Source organism: Lepidochelys kempii, chromosome 22, assembly GCF_965140265.1.
Source record: "Lepidochelys kempii isolate rLepKem1 chromosome 22, rLepKem1.hap2, whole genome shotgun sequence".
Classification (NCBI taxonomy): domain Eukaryota; kingdom Metazoa; phylum Chordata; order Testudines; family Cheloniidae; genus Lepidochelys; species Lepidochelys kempii.
Window position 1 is genome coordinate 14,473,374 of NC_133277.1, and position 14,366 is coordinate 14,487,739.

At 43.5% G+C, this 14,366-nt stretch overlaps 1 protein-coding gene across 4 annotated transcripts in view; it reads right to left on the reverse strand.

The window, feature by feature from the left end:
* Positions 1–14,366, reverse strand: part of ALG9 (ALG9 alpha-1,2-mannosyltransferase) — a 118,781-nt gene that overhangs the window by 84,103 nt on the left and 20,312 nt on the right. For 3 of the 4 annotated variants that reach the window (XR_012155956.1, XM_073321219.1, XM_073321218.1), the window contains exons 9-13: positions 13,878–14,000; positions 10,188–10,342; positions 7,325–7,454; positions 5,893–6,040; positions 3,418–3,547 (exon numbers count right to left, since the gene is read on the reverse strand). Coding sequence is in view for 3 of the 4 variants with exons in the window: in XM_073321219.1 (XP_073177320.1) it covers positions 3,418–3,547; positions 5,893–6,040; positions 7,325–7,454; positions 10,188–10,342; positions 13,878–14,000 (686 nt within the window). In the remaining variant the exon portion in view is untranslated. The remainder of the gene's footprint in view (positions 1–3,417; positions 3,548–5,892; positions 6,041–7,324; positions 7,455–10,187; positions 10,343–13,877; positions 14,001–14,366) is intronic. The other variant, XM_073321220.1, reaches the window with a different exon arrangement.

The following is a 14,366-nucleotide window of genomic DNA, read 5'->3' on the forward strand; positions in this document are numbered from 1 at the left end:
GGAAGGCTGGGTTTCTTTTTCAGTTTTAGTCCCTGACCCTATCCCTTTCTGGCCTTTCTGCAGTGTGCTGAGTCACAAGTGTGTCTTGCAAACTTTCTTGAATGTTTTATTTCAGAGTAGCAGCCGTGTTAGTCTGTATTCGCAAAAAGAAAAGGAGTACCACAAGTACTCCTTTTCTTTTTTTGAATGTTTTAGAGTCACTTTCCTAGAGAAACACTGGGGTTTGCGGTAAATTTATGTTGAAAACAATTTAATTAAGAGGAGACCAGATGGCTCAGTGGCATCGCACTTGCACACCAACTGAAATTACACTGCAGGAAACTCAGCTAAGAAGAATATTGAATCAACTTCTTGCATTGTCAGAGGGAAGAATTCTAGGCCCATAGAGATTTTTGTTTGTTAGATGTTTTGTTTTTAAAGCTATACAGAGTCCCTTTGAGAGAAACAAACTGCCGCAAACCATCCGAAAATACCAAGCTCTAACACCCCCCTCTTTTCCTGGATGCTCCCTCAATAGGACTGAAGCTTCCAATGCAAAAGATTTCTCTGACACACAATATATTTCCCGAGTAGCTTTTACCTTACTCTTATAGATTAAGCTGAAGTGAAGTGTGAAATTCACCTGTGGGCAGAGAGACACCACAGGGCCTATGCACCCTATTCTGGGGGCTTAAATGGAACTTAAGTGGTGCATAGGCCTTAAACAGGCCCTTTCCACAGGGAAGAATTTCACTCTCAGTGAATAGAGCCAGGGGCAATTTTAAATGTACAACCACCCCCTCCCCGTCTTTTTTAATCTGGTGCAGCTGCTCTGTAAAGTGATGCAAAAGAACTGGGTATGACCACTTCCTGAGTAGCAGCAGGAGACAAAGCATGCTAAACAGGTGGAAGACACGACCCTTTTGTAATAATGCTCCAACTGCACGGCCCTTGCTGGCTAATGGATGGAACAGAGCGGATGATGGTCTAACCACACAGTGCAATACAGGAGCTTGCTTGCTCTACCATAGGCAGAGCTGAGTTAAAATGCATCCTGCAGAACCCAGAAAATCCTATCCGAAAATAGCTCAAGTCAACAACTCTAACATGAGGCTAGCTTAGCCTTTGGGTCCTTGACCATTTTCAAAAGATGGCTAGGCACTGGGTGGGGAAAGTAAAAACAAAATATAAAGAAGTCTTCTCCAAGGTTAGGACCTTCAAAAAAAGTTCAGCTTTTAAGTCTGGTCTATGGTACCTGCCAACACCTCCCTGTAACAGATGGTACCGATCAGCGCCACCTTAACACAGTTTCATAGAGAAATGCATTTAGGATCCAACAGGACAACTTACATGAGTAAGTGCTACTCAACTTTGTCTTGTCCGTAGCGTGGATAAGCGCTTCATGAGATATACGCTCTCTCCTATAATATATCAATAGGCTCATATCTCTTAGATTTACTTGCCATGCACAATTCTGGCTGCTCTTTCCAATGCTTACTGACTGTGTCTGTCTGTCTTTGGAATCCGGGCATGCCACCGCTACTGGCAGCTCATTTAGTTCTAGAGACATCTCAGTTCTCCTGGTATTATTAGCAGCTCAGAATCAAAGGTTAGTTTTAAAATTCCACTTAAAATTTACATCAAGTAACTAATTTCTGTATTTCTCAAAGTGGCTGCATTGAATAAACATATCCCAGTCCTTCTTCCTTGCATCAGAAATAACAAAATTGTAGGGTGACATGAAGAGACAACCATGAAACAAAAATGTGTTTTGTTTCATTAGTCACAGGCTGTGCACCAGCCAGCTGTCTGCGCTAAAAATATGCCCGAGTTAAAGATTTTGTAAATTAAATGCATTGCAGTAGACAGCTCCTCTCAGGTGGGAATCCGCCTCCTTCCCATTTCCAATAACCATGTAATAGATCTTAAAACAACAGAGCCTGAATCCTGCAGATTGATTCTCGCTTTGTTACCTGTACAATTTCCTCTAATGTTGTCGTATCAGATTCAACCCTACTCTGGAGATCAAATCTGCAGACTCTGTCATACTGCCACAGTGAGCCAAGATCCTCAGCTGGTGTAAATGAGCAGGTGTCATTGACTTCAACAGCGGTATGTGGTTTACATCCAGTCTGCTAATCTGAGTGCTTCCCACAGAGTCATGGACAGCACAGAGGGCACCCTTCAGAGCGCTGAGAATGGAGGAGGAAAGGCATCATCTGCTTCTTGGCAGTTCATCTCATTCACCCCTTTTGACAAGAGAAGGGATGGCTCCATGGTTAGAGCAGTCACCTGCAACCCAGGTTCAATGCTTGACACTGCCACAGACTTTGAACAAGTCATTTAGCCTCTCTGTGCCTCAGCTCCTTGTTTGTAAAATAAGGCAAGTGCCATTTCCCTATCTCGCAGGGGTGTTGTGAGGATAAATACATTAGCAATCATGAGGTACTCATATACTTCGGTAATGAGGGACAGATAGGAGGGACAGATGGATGGGCCAACATTTCTAATGCAATACTCCAGGCATTCCCACTCATAATGGTTAGGTGAGACATAACTGTATTTATCTAGGCTCAGAATTATAGTGATCTCAGAAAAAAAGAATAAAAAACATATTTAGCTTGGTACTCCTTTCTAGACAACAGTTCAACCCAAAGGAGATAAAAAGGTCAGCTGAGCAGCCTCCCAACGGCACCAATATATATGATCACTACTGCCAGCTGCTTGCAAACACACAACCAACTAAAATCTCCAGCCTGAAGCAAAACATAACTGCAAACAAAACATGCAGATTATCGCTCAGATACTATGGAACCCTAAGACAGAGACAGCTAGTACCTTTATCTAGGTCACTTAAACACTCTAAGCTGTGCCTCTAAAGAAGCCTTGAGGGGAAAAAAAAGGGGAACAGGCTGGGTCCTCAGAAAATTGCTTCTGTACTTTGACTTAATCTGCTAAAGAATTCTACAACTGGTCAGGGGGCAAGTGGTATTTTGGTTATGTAACATGAGACAACCTGGAAAAGGAACTAATAACCTACATCAGTATGGTGTATCTTAACAGATTCCTTTTGAAATCAGCGGTGCAAGGGTCCCAACTGTTTCAGGTGAAGCTCTGGACTAAACTCCTATTTCTTCTGTTTCTTCTCTTGGGCAATTTTATTTACTTAGTTTTAAAAGAAAGGTCCCAAAGTGCAAAGGAAAATGTCACCCACTCACTGCTCAGTGACAAATACAGAGATGATTTACAAGTAAAATACAGACATCTAAACAAACAGATTTTGTTTTGGGACACAGCCAAATGCCACTGGCAAACAGTTTTGGGGTTTATACAGCCCCAGCACAATGAGGTCCTGGCCCATGATGAGGATTCCTGGGCAACTACAGTACTACTAATAACGATGAAGAAAGAAAAAGACGACAAGTGGGTAGCCCTTACATATCTGGTTGGCTCTTCCCTGTTTTGGTCATTCATGTCTGCAGGAATAATCCGTGTGGCCACTGGTCCCTTGGCAAATGGTTTCGGTAACTGGCCCCTGAACTCTGATGGGATGAACTGGAGCTGCCAACTGCAGGAAACAGAGAGAGGGGAAAACCTGAAATGAAACTGTGGAAGCCACCAGAATTTTGTAACGAGAAAACAAAGCATAACTAGAGGCTTTCCAGTATAACGAGTAAACAGTCCTGCTAGAAAAGCAGCAAGGGTTAGATGTATGCACAGAGGCAGCCCCCAACCCACCAAATTCAGTTGCACCTAGACAAGATGACCCCGTTCGCAAAAGGACTTAAGCACATGGGTAAGAACCACTGAGGTCAATGGGAAAACAAAGAGAATATACCCTCATTCTTGTAAATTTCACTCACAAGATGCACTCAGACTTAAGGAACAAGTGAACCATAGCTGAGCCATCAGTGGAAACACAAGAGAAACCCCCATATATTACTGTAGCTCACGAAAGATACACAAGGCACAAAGGGGAACACAAGCCCACCCACGTCCTATGTCCAGCCTTCTCTTCTCCATTAATCCTGGCAAGCTTCCTTAATAATAAAACCAGTTACCAGACATGGCGGGCATGAGCCAGAACAGTATGTCGGGGACATGCATTTTGATTGCGGTGACCACTCAAGGAGTCTGGAGGCTTACAGTCAGGGAGCTAAACTACATTCAGAAACAATGGACTGAAATTGGCATCAGGCCTTTTCCATCCACATTTAACTTTTGAACTTTGTTTAATATTTGCAAATCAAATAATTTTGGCCACATCTGCTAGACCAGAACCCAGGCCAGCCAGGAGCAAGGCACTTCAGCTGGTGAAAGGAACAGCTTTGTTCAGCTTGCTCCTAAATAAACACTCCAATGGTTTTAAGGAATGCAGGCTTCTGCAGCCACTTGTGCCCGAATAGCTTGTATTTCAGGCCTTCAAGAACTAATCCTAGTACTCACCTACTACAACTGCTTCACTGGGGAATCACCAACTGCTGTCTGCAAGCCCGGCAAAGCAGTGGGACATTTGCCCATGAACACCATCTTTGTAAACAGACTGTACTATCTTGCAGTTCTACAGGTTGTGTGGAGGGAGGGAGGGCTCGGTTGTTGTTGCTGCGTTTTTTTAACCTTTCCACCTAAAATTAAGGGCCATTAGCTAAAATTGCTTGGAAAGAGTAGCTGGGATTTTTGGGACACAACCCCAAAGCAGTATACAGGGTTCTGGTGGCTAACACCCTATGCTGTTTTAAAGATATACCCCTAAGATGGATGCAGAAAGCCAACTACCAGTGTCAGGAAATGGATGAAATGAAATTAACTGGATCTTCCTGACCTCCTTTTAAGTAGCAGTAGTAATGCTGCCCATTCCTTACTCAGAGACCCATCATAATAGGAAAAAATCCCCTCCTCCCATTACAGATGTCCAAAGATTTTTCCAAAGCAAAGGCCTTGCTTCTTAAGAGAGCAACAGCTGCCCATTGCTCATAAGCAATCCTACAATAACAAACCCGTGTGCTGGGGGCTGGAAGACCACTTTAAAAAAAAAAAAAAACATAATTCAGCTTCAAACAGAATGGCTGTGAACTACAGTAAGTGAAAGTACATCATTTCAGAATGATGAAAACAGTCTTGACAAGACCCCTGTAAGAATCTCAATTGTTACCATCCATGCACATGGCTCAAAGAATTAATTAATTTAAAGTATTTTGAAAATCTGAAAAGCAAACAGGTGAGTCACTCTTTCCAAGATCGCTGGTACATGTGACACAAGTCTGAGGGCTTGGCATTATGGACAGCTTGTGAGATGAATTCTTGTCAAAACTATCCTACAAACTGCATCCTGAGAAGCATATTCTTAAAACTAATGATTTTATGCTATTTCCATGCCGTCCTGAACTTGTGCATTAACTACATTTGATGTTTTGGATAACAAATTAAGATTGTACATGTACCCTGTGGCCTTGAAATGTTATTTCAGTCTGATAATTGTTGCCGGTGGGTCTCCATAAAGTTTAAAGGAATGCAGTCTGCAGTCTAACCTGAGTTCCTATGTTTCTCGGGAACCTTGAACACAACAGGCGAGTCACCAACAGCCTTGCCCCTAAACGCAGCCAAGCAGACATGGACAAACAGACCAAGATAGAGAATTTGCACAGAAGGGACTTAGTAGCTAAAAGACCTGGGGAGAGGAGCCACCAGTTGGGTAGGGCTGATAAATCTGCCTGTCACGTAGCGTCACTCGGAAGGGCAGGCTTTGTTTCTGAAATTAATCGCCATGATATGCACATCTTGCTCTCACTTTGGCCCCAGTTCAGCAAGGGGCTTAACTTCAGGCACACAAGTTGACATCAGTGGCACGAGTTTCAAGCCGGGCAGCTGCTTATGTATCTTGCTGAATCGGGTCCTTTATGATGAGCAACTTACTTATCTGGCAGGAGAAAGCTGCTTGGAAATCGGTACCACTCCTTCCCCACACAGACATTAACCGGCCTCCCTTCTGGCACTGTGTGAATAGTCGGATCAGTGGCAATCCTATGAAATTCTGGATACAGGTCGAGAGGTCCATGGTACCCTAAAGAGGAGGAAGATTGGAAACAAAGAGTGAAAAGGCAGGTGGTATTCTCACAGCTTGACTTGTTTATATTTAAGCCTCCCATCAAAATGTCATGAGCGTTTGGAGTACATGCCCAGCTACCTATCTCTGGTATCTAGAGAGCACCCATCCCAATGGCATCATGTGCCATTAAGACTAACACCAACCCACATGCGATATTACAGCAAGACCTGCTTCAACATCTACCACATTGTCCACAAAAAGCTGCCAAAATCATGAACATTCCTGCCCTTGTTATTTAATAACACGAGGATTTTATTTTAGGCCTTTCCCCATGCCACACGTTTCCACTGTTCAAGAAGTTTAACTTAGCTAAGAACATAAAAAGGGAGATTCCACAAGGGCTTTGCTGAAGTAATAAAAGTTCATATCAATCACAAGCCAAGGTTTGCTAACCTTGGCTTAATGAACATAGAGTGATTGCTAGATGACTGTAACTGAAATATTGCATGTTCACCCAGAGCAAAGGATGGGCATGTAGTAAAATAAATAAATATAAAAATAACACTATAGATAAATATTCATACAAAACCTCAAGTGCTTTCAGGGCCTTCTTAATGGATAGCTTCATAAATAAATAAAATAATCTACACTTAAATGTAGTTAGGATCCAAATCCCATTTCAGTACCTTGCTATAACACGGCACTTTTATTACCACTCTCCTGTCACTACTGTATATTGGCTTCAATCCTGCAAATAAATATGCCCAGGCTTTACTTTATTTAGGTGAGAAGCTCCATTGAAGTTAATGGGACCACTCCTGGCCCCATGCCAGAGAGCACATACACGCATACTTAACATTAAGCACATGCTTAAATCCATCTCCATTCAGGAAAGCATTTAATCACATACTTAAGTACAAGCTTTACATGCTGAAGTGCTCTCCTGAGTATGGCCCCACACGTGTAAGGATAAGTACATATGTAAGCACTGGTCTACACACAGATATGATACTGGTATAACTATGTTGGTTAGGGTGTGATTCTTTTTTACCCGTACAAGCCCCAGTGAGGAAACAGTTACACTGGAATAAAGGTGCCTTATACTGGTACATCTTATCCCCTGAGGTGGAGGGTTTTTGCACCTATTACCGTATTGTATGGTTAAAGTAGGACAACTTTTATGCGCAGAACAAGCCCTAAGTCTTTGCAGAATCAGGGTTTGTCTCTCAACGGGAAGTCCCCTCTGGACTGTCTTGCAACTGTCTGGGTTCAAGAACTGGACCATCCCAAAACACCAACCTTTGAATAAAGCCACAGAGCGCGAGAGCGACAAGAGCCCAAAGAGAAAAACTGTCCCCAGAGCCAGCCAGTTGGAGGAGACTGTGTAGTGCTCCAGGCGGTAACGCTGGAATGCGAAGTGGTAACATTTCTGAAGGGACAAAAAGATATTAAAGGCATTAAACCTATGATGCCGCTGAACAGAGATCCAGCCCAATACCCCTGGGGAGAGCACCACCTGCAATGGGGAGAGCAAGGGGTTCCAAACAGAATGCAAGATGTGGTGAAGTTAAAGGGACACTCTCAACTTGAATTCTTTGGAAACTAATTTTTTAGAAGCCCATTTTCTAAAAAATCCTTTGTAACAGACGCAGCTTCCACAGTCAGTGCATGTGTCTGCGGCCTCAGTTTCCCCAACTTGGCTCCTCAAAAAAAAAAATGCGTAGAGGTTCACTTGGTTCAATCACATCCCCTTCTTGGAAATTTGGTTTATTTCAAGAACTGTTCAACTGAACTCATCACAAACACTTTTCAACCCTCTTTCCCAGGAGTTCTTCCTTACCGGGCATCACAGCCCTCTCCAAACCAGGCCTCCTGCCTGGCAATTCCCCAAAACCTGTCCCGGCTGAGATTTCTACGACTGCTCTCTGCGGGTGCCTCTCACCAGGCTTTCTCCTAGACCCGGGGTCTCTCCTTTCTCCATCTGGATGGGCTCCCTCTTTAAAGAAGTTCCATTTCCAGGTTGCTGTCACACAATACCTGGGCACCCACCTGAACACCAAGCCATAGCCTGAAATAAGGTGCAGGGATGTGCGGGACCAGCGCATTTGCAGCAGTGTTTAAATACAGTCCTGCCTACTTTTTCTTTTCTTTTTTAATCCCTCTAAGGGCTTTTCTGCTCTTCTATAGATGACCTGACAGGTTTTTTGGGGCAGGCCCAAAAGAAACGGTGTGTAACACACTCAGGTTCTGCCCCTCCCCCACAGGAGGGATTATTCACTTCCTGTCCTAAAATGATCTCTACTCCTCTTGCATCATTTGCTTTCGTCTCATAGCAGCCGCGGGATTGTTATTTCATGGTCAAGCTTGTATGGTTAGCAGGGAAGCAGTTTAAATTCTCAGATGGCTCCTACATACTGGAAGTAAATCAAGTGGCGTTAAAATATGTAGAACAGAGATACACACCAGAGTATCCGGCAGCCATGTTTGGCAGGTGTCCCAAACCACCGCATTCTCAGGGGCCTTCCTACTGCACATAGCCCTGGCTGAGAATTGCTAAAGAACTGCTAGTATTACATGGCTTGATCCTGGGAGCAGGCAGCTCAAGAATTGCACATTAGCAGAGCTTGCGTGTGGGAAAAATGGCAATAGCGGGGACTGCTGCAGGTCAGGATTGTGGGACATTGGCAGGGCTGGATAAGGGGCCAGGGACTGCAATAGCAAGGGATGCTACAGGTCGGGGTTACAGGGAATCGGCAGCGCTGGGTAAGAGGCCAGCACCACAATAGCTGAAGGTGCTGGAGACATGGTTTCAAGGGTGTTGGCAGTAATGGGAGTGGGGCCTGGGACTGAAACAGCAAGAGGTATTGTATACCCAGGATAGGAGATAATGGCAGAGCCAAGGGGAGCAGCTGGAAGAGTCTACTATAAAGACGAGTGACTGCAAAAAATAACTAGGTAAATTCATGGAGGATAGGTCCATCAATGGCTATTAGCCAGGATGGGCAGGGATGGTGTCCCTAGCCTCTGTCTGCCAGAAGCTGGGAATGGGCGATAGAGGATGGTTCACTTGATGATTACCTGTTCTGTTCATTCTCTCTGGGGCACCCGGCATTGGCCACTGTCAGAAGACAAGATACTGGGCTAGATGGACCTTTGGTCTGACCCAGTATGGCTGTTCTTATGTTCATTCATATGTATTTTTCATGGGTAAGAAATAAATAATTTCAGCTCTGTGAAAGCTTCTACTGATCTGGAACACTTTACTCTACAAAGTGTTTTAATCTATATTAAAACACTTTTTTAGCTCTTTAAAAATAGCAGTTTCCTAATGCCTAAACAATACCACTTTCCTTTTAAATAAGGGAATGGTGAAAATCTTGGAGTTCAACAAGGATTTCTGAATAGCCCAGCCACAAAGGTCAAATTTCATGGCTTTATAATGCAATCACATTGGATGCTTGTCTGAGATTGCATCAAATAATGAACCTTTCAGAACATTTGGGCCAGTGACTATTCCAGATTGGGCCAAGGTTGTTCTCACACTATGTGAGAGAATTTCTAATGAAGGGCAGTTGAGCTGTTTCAGTGCTAAAGCAGAACACCCAAGAAATGTCATGCATATTAATATTTGGTGGTAACACTCAACATCCTTAGCCTACAGTTCAGGCTAATCCAAGATTTTTACATCATTAGCACATTCTATTCATAAATTTATGCCATTTGGGGAGGGAAATCTCCCCAATTTTGCTGCTGCATCACTGCTCGATGGGGATCGAATGATTCTGCACAAGTTCTCCATCAACCAGAACTGGAGGATTATGTTTAGCAAACTACTTTGTAAAAGCAGCAAACACGTACACATTTTAACTTTAGAATGGTTGTGTTTTTTCAATCCCAGGGCCTTATGATCAATCTATGTGCCACATTCCGAAAACTCAAACCCCACTAGCTAACCATCAGATACAGCTGACTGCACATCATGCTCTTGGAGTTACACTATGTACACTGCAGAACTAGGCAGATTACTGCAGATTATGTTGCAGCAGCAGATGTTCTGCAGATGTTCCCAAGCCTTCGGGAGCAATGATATAGAAGTAAACAGGTAATTAAACCCCCTTTAGGTACCAGGTTATAACACACAGCACTTCCCACTGAAACCCACCTGTAGGGCAGAGAGCGCCACAGCTCCACAGAGACAGATAAGAGGATATATGGGAAACAGAAACCTCTCCTCTTTGTGGGGTTGACTGAAGAAAATCAGGATCCAGATGTACATAGGAGCCAGCGTAAGCCAATATGGGCGACCCAGATTCTGGACTGAAAGAAACATAAATCAGTCAATCAAGGCTCATGAGACTAGTAAAATAAAGACAAGGGCTTTCCCTTAATTTTCATTCTCTCTCTCTCTCTCAAATGGAACGTTTCACTATTCAATCCCAAGCAGCACTTCCACTCTCCATATCACAGCCAAAACAGCAAGAAATCAGTCAGGAGTGAAAGCTTGCTTAGTGGATTTCTGTAGGCTTCAGATGCCCTAAAGGTCCCAGAATGCAGGGAAACCAGAACCCAAAAGAAGGAGAAGCAGGATCTGGATAATGAGCCTATAACCAATCCCAGGAAGAAGAGACTAAATCCATCATGACCTGAAGCTTCTGAGCAGGAAATCAAAAATTCCTGCTGTTTGCTTCGTTGTACTATACTAGCGCATCCAGGGATTAGAGAGAGAGTCCAATGAAGCTTATATTCCTAATAACTGAAGTGGTTGTTTAGGTACTGGCATTTCCAAAACCCTTGTTGCTTCATTGCAAAAAACAATGCATATAAGATCTCTCAAGTAACTTTTTTTTGTGTAAAGCAAGAAAAAATTCATTCAAAAACAACAACAATTACCCTGAATTTTAGTCTGTCTGACAAGGTTGCTCAATGCAACTTTAAATCCTGTCTCCCTACCCTTCTAAAAGCTGCAGAGTTAAACAAATAAGCATAGAGGCATTTCACAAACAATAAGAAGAAAGCACCCAGAAGAATGGTTCCTGCTGTTAGGTACACAAGTGTTAGGTGAGCAGCAGGAAACCTGCATTTATAGGATTTCCAACTGAGTTTTTACTGGTTTCTGACAGTATGTCAGCCACATTCAAGGAACAGACACAAGCAGCACCCTCTAGTGTACGCTTTCAGGAAGAAATGCCGTACATTAAAATGCCGTTTCTTAACAGAATTCCATACATAATCACAGGTTTCAGAGTAGCAGCCCTGTTAGTCTGTATCCGCAAAAAGAAAAGGAGTACTTGTGGCACCTTAGAGACTAACAAATTTATTTGAACATAAGCTCTACGATACAACCGCATTTGCTCCAACCCCTCAGACAGAGACAAACACCTACAAGATCTCTATCAAGCGTTCTTACAACTACAATACCCACCTGCTGAAGTGAAGAAACAGATTGACAGAGCCAGAAGAGTACCCAGAAGTCACCTACTACAGGACAGGCCCAACAAAGAAAATAACAGAACACCACTAGCCTTCACCTTCAGCCCCCAATTAAAACCTCTCCAACGCATCATCAAGGATCTACAACCTATCCTGAAGGATGACCCATCACTCTCAAGATCCTGGGAGAAAGGCCAGTCCTTGCTACAGACGGCCCCCCAATCTGAAGCAAATACTCACCAGTAACCACACACCACACAACAAAAACACTAACCCAGGAACCTATCCTTGCAACAAAGCCCATTGCCAAATGTGTCCACGTATCTATTCAGGGGACACCATCATAGGGCTTAATCACATCAGCCACACTATCAGAGGCTCGTTCACCTGCACATCTACCAATGTGATACATGCCATCATGTGCCAGCAATGCCCCTCTGCCATGTACATGGGTCAAACTGGACAGTCTCTACGTAAAAGAATAAATGGACACAAATCAGACGTCAAGAATTATAACATTCAAAAACCAGTCGGAGAACACTTCAATTTCTTTGGTCACTCGGTTACAGACCTAAAAGTTGCAATTCTTCAACAAAAAAAAACTTCAAAAAGACTCCAACGAGAGACTGCTGAATTGGAATTAATTTGCAAACTGGATACAATTAACTTAGGCTTGAATAAAGACTGGGAGTGGATGTGTCATTTCACAAAGTAAATCTATTTCCCCATGTTTATTTCCCCACCCCTACTGTTCCTCACACGTTCTTGTCAACTGCTGGAAATGGCCCACCTTGATTATCACTACAAAAGGTCCTCCCCTCCCCCTTGCTAGTAATAGCTCACCTTACCTTATCACTCTTGTTACAGTGTGTATGGTAACACCCATTGTTTCATGTTCTCTGTGTATATAAAATCTCCCCACTGTATTTTCCACTGCATGCATCCGATGAAGTGAGCTGTAGCTCACGAAAGCTTATGCTCAAAGAAACTTGTTAAGTCTCTAAGGTGCCACAAGTCCTCCTTTTCTTCATACATAATCAGAATCTTAACAGGAGATGCTGATCATGATGCTGCTATCTGCCCCTAAAATTCAGCATGTGTCCATCCTTGGGGAAAATGTGTTAGCAGCAGCCAGGGGAAGATGCAACCACTGGGTTTCTTCTTCTACCACTCCCCCGCCACCCTGGTATTTTAGAAGAGCATCCTGCCAAACTGCATGAGTTAAACTGACATCCTTTGAATTAAGAGAAACCCAATATGAACTGGACAATGTTTTGCTTTTTCACAGTGTAATTTATGGACTAAGTGATCCCTCTGAAAGTCAGATGTCCGCCTAGACTATCATAATGGTCCCTTCTGGCCTGAACACCTATGAAGCTAAAATCTACCAAAATGGGATTTAATTCTATAATTTTGTAGCAGCAGCAGCACCACTGGACGTGCCATATTTTGGGCTACAATAAAACTGTATGTCCACTGCTACTATCCCTTAGAGCAGAGATATGTAATAGGACTGAGAATTTAAACCTCATTTGCTCCCTTATGAAGGTAAACATTCAATTATTTCAAGGAAAAAACTTAACTATTATTTCAAAGGCACAGCTGTGAATGGTACATTAAAGTGCAAGAGACTTCCTAATTTAGGGAGAAGCCTTTCACAAATCTGCCCTACGTGGGCTCAATCCTGCAAGGTGCAGAGTGCCTTCAACAATTCACTCAAGTGCTCACTACTCAACTTCTTCCAAGATCATGCTCTATATGGGCAGCATCAAGGGAAATGGGTGGCTCGTAGGGGTTAGAATGGTTTATGAAGAAATAACCCGAAAAATCCAAACTAGATCCAAAAAAACCCCCAACTCTGTTCTCTCAAAGCTCTCTTCTGAAATGTCTTGGCAGTCGCATTTAAAACAACAGTAGAAAAGTGTAGAGAACTGAGGGCTGACACTTCCAATCGAAGATAAGATGGAAATAACTACGAGTATTTTTTTTCCCCTAAATTTCTGTCAAGGTTATTTCTATAGCATTTGCATCTGTGGCTGAAGAGCGTGCGGCTGTACAATTTGTCATACTTACTCGGTGTACTTCAGCCTTGACAGCACAATGCTCTTCAGAGGAGAGGGAGGCACAGGGAATGAAAGGATCGTCCTTAAAGAGTCACAATAGTGTTCCATCCCTGGCCGGATGCTACTGTGAGTTCAGGTGTAATTTGCTGCCTCTGTCCCCAGCCTGCACTCATTGTAGGGTAAACAGCGCAGTGCAAATAATGAGCTCCTGGAACCAGGCTGTGTAAGGCGTTCCCTGACCCTGATTTTGCTTCCAAGAAAGAAAAGCTGCATATACAGCAAATAAGCTCTCTCCTATTTTCAAGGATCTGGGAGACATGGGCTGTTGGAGCTCAGCTCTCAAAAACTGCCGCACTCACCGTGAAATTTCTGTAGCAGACACTCCATGAGGGAGGTCAGCGGCAGGGCAAGCAGGGCCAAGGCAAAAGCCACGTTGAAGTTCAGGAAACCATTAATAAAATAGAAGGACCAGGGCTCGGTACCTGTGGGGGAGGAGGGGAGAGAAACAAAAGGTAATTAGCATGAGTGCCTAAAAGGACTGGATGTTATGGCACCCCCATTCTCTCTCTGCCCAACCATGATTAGTGATCAGCAGCTTCAGACATTGATTCTCTCTATACCCCATGGAGCTGAAACCGAAGAACGGGGTGAGGAGCATCTTACAGTAGGAGAAGCAGTGTGGTCTAGGGAATGAGCATGAATCCAATTTGAGCAGCTCCTGGGTTCTCATCCTGGCTTTGCCACTGATTTACTGTGTGACTTTCTCAGTCACTTCCACCTTTCTTTCCACGGCTATAAAATGGGGATAACGATGCCAGGAGGATTAGTCAATAGTGATTTGAAGGTGC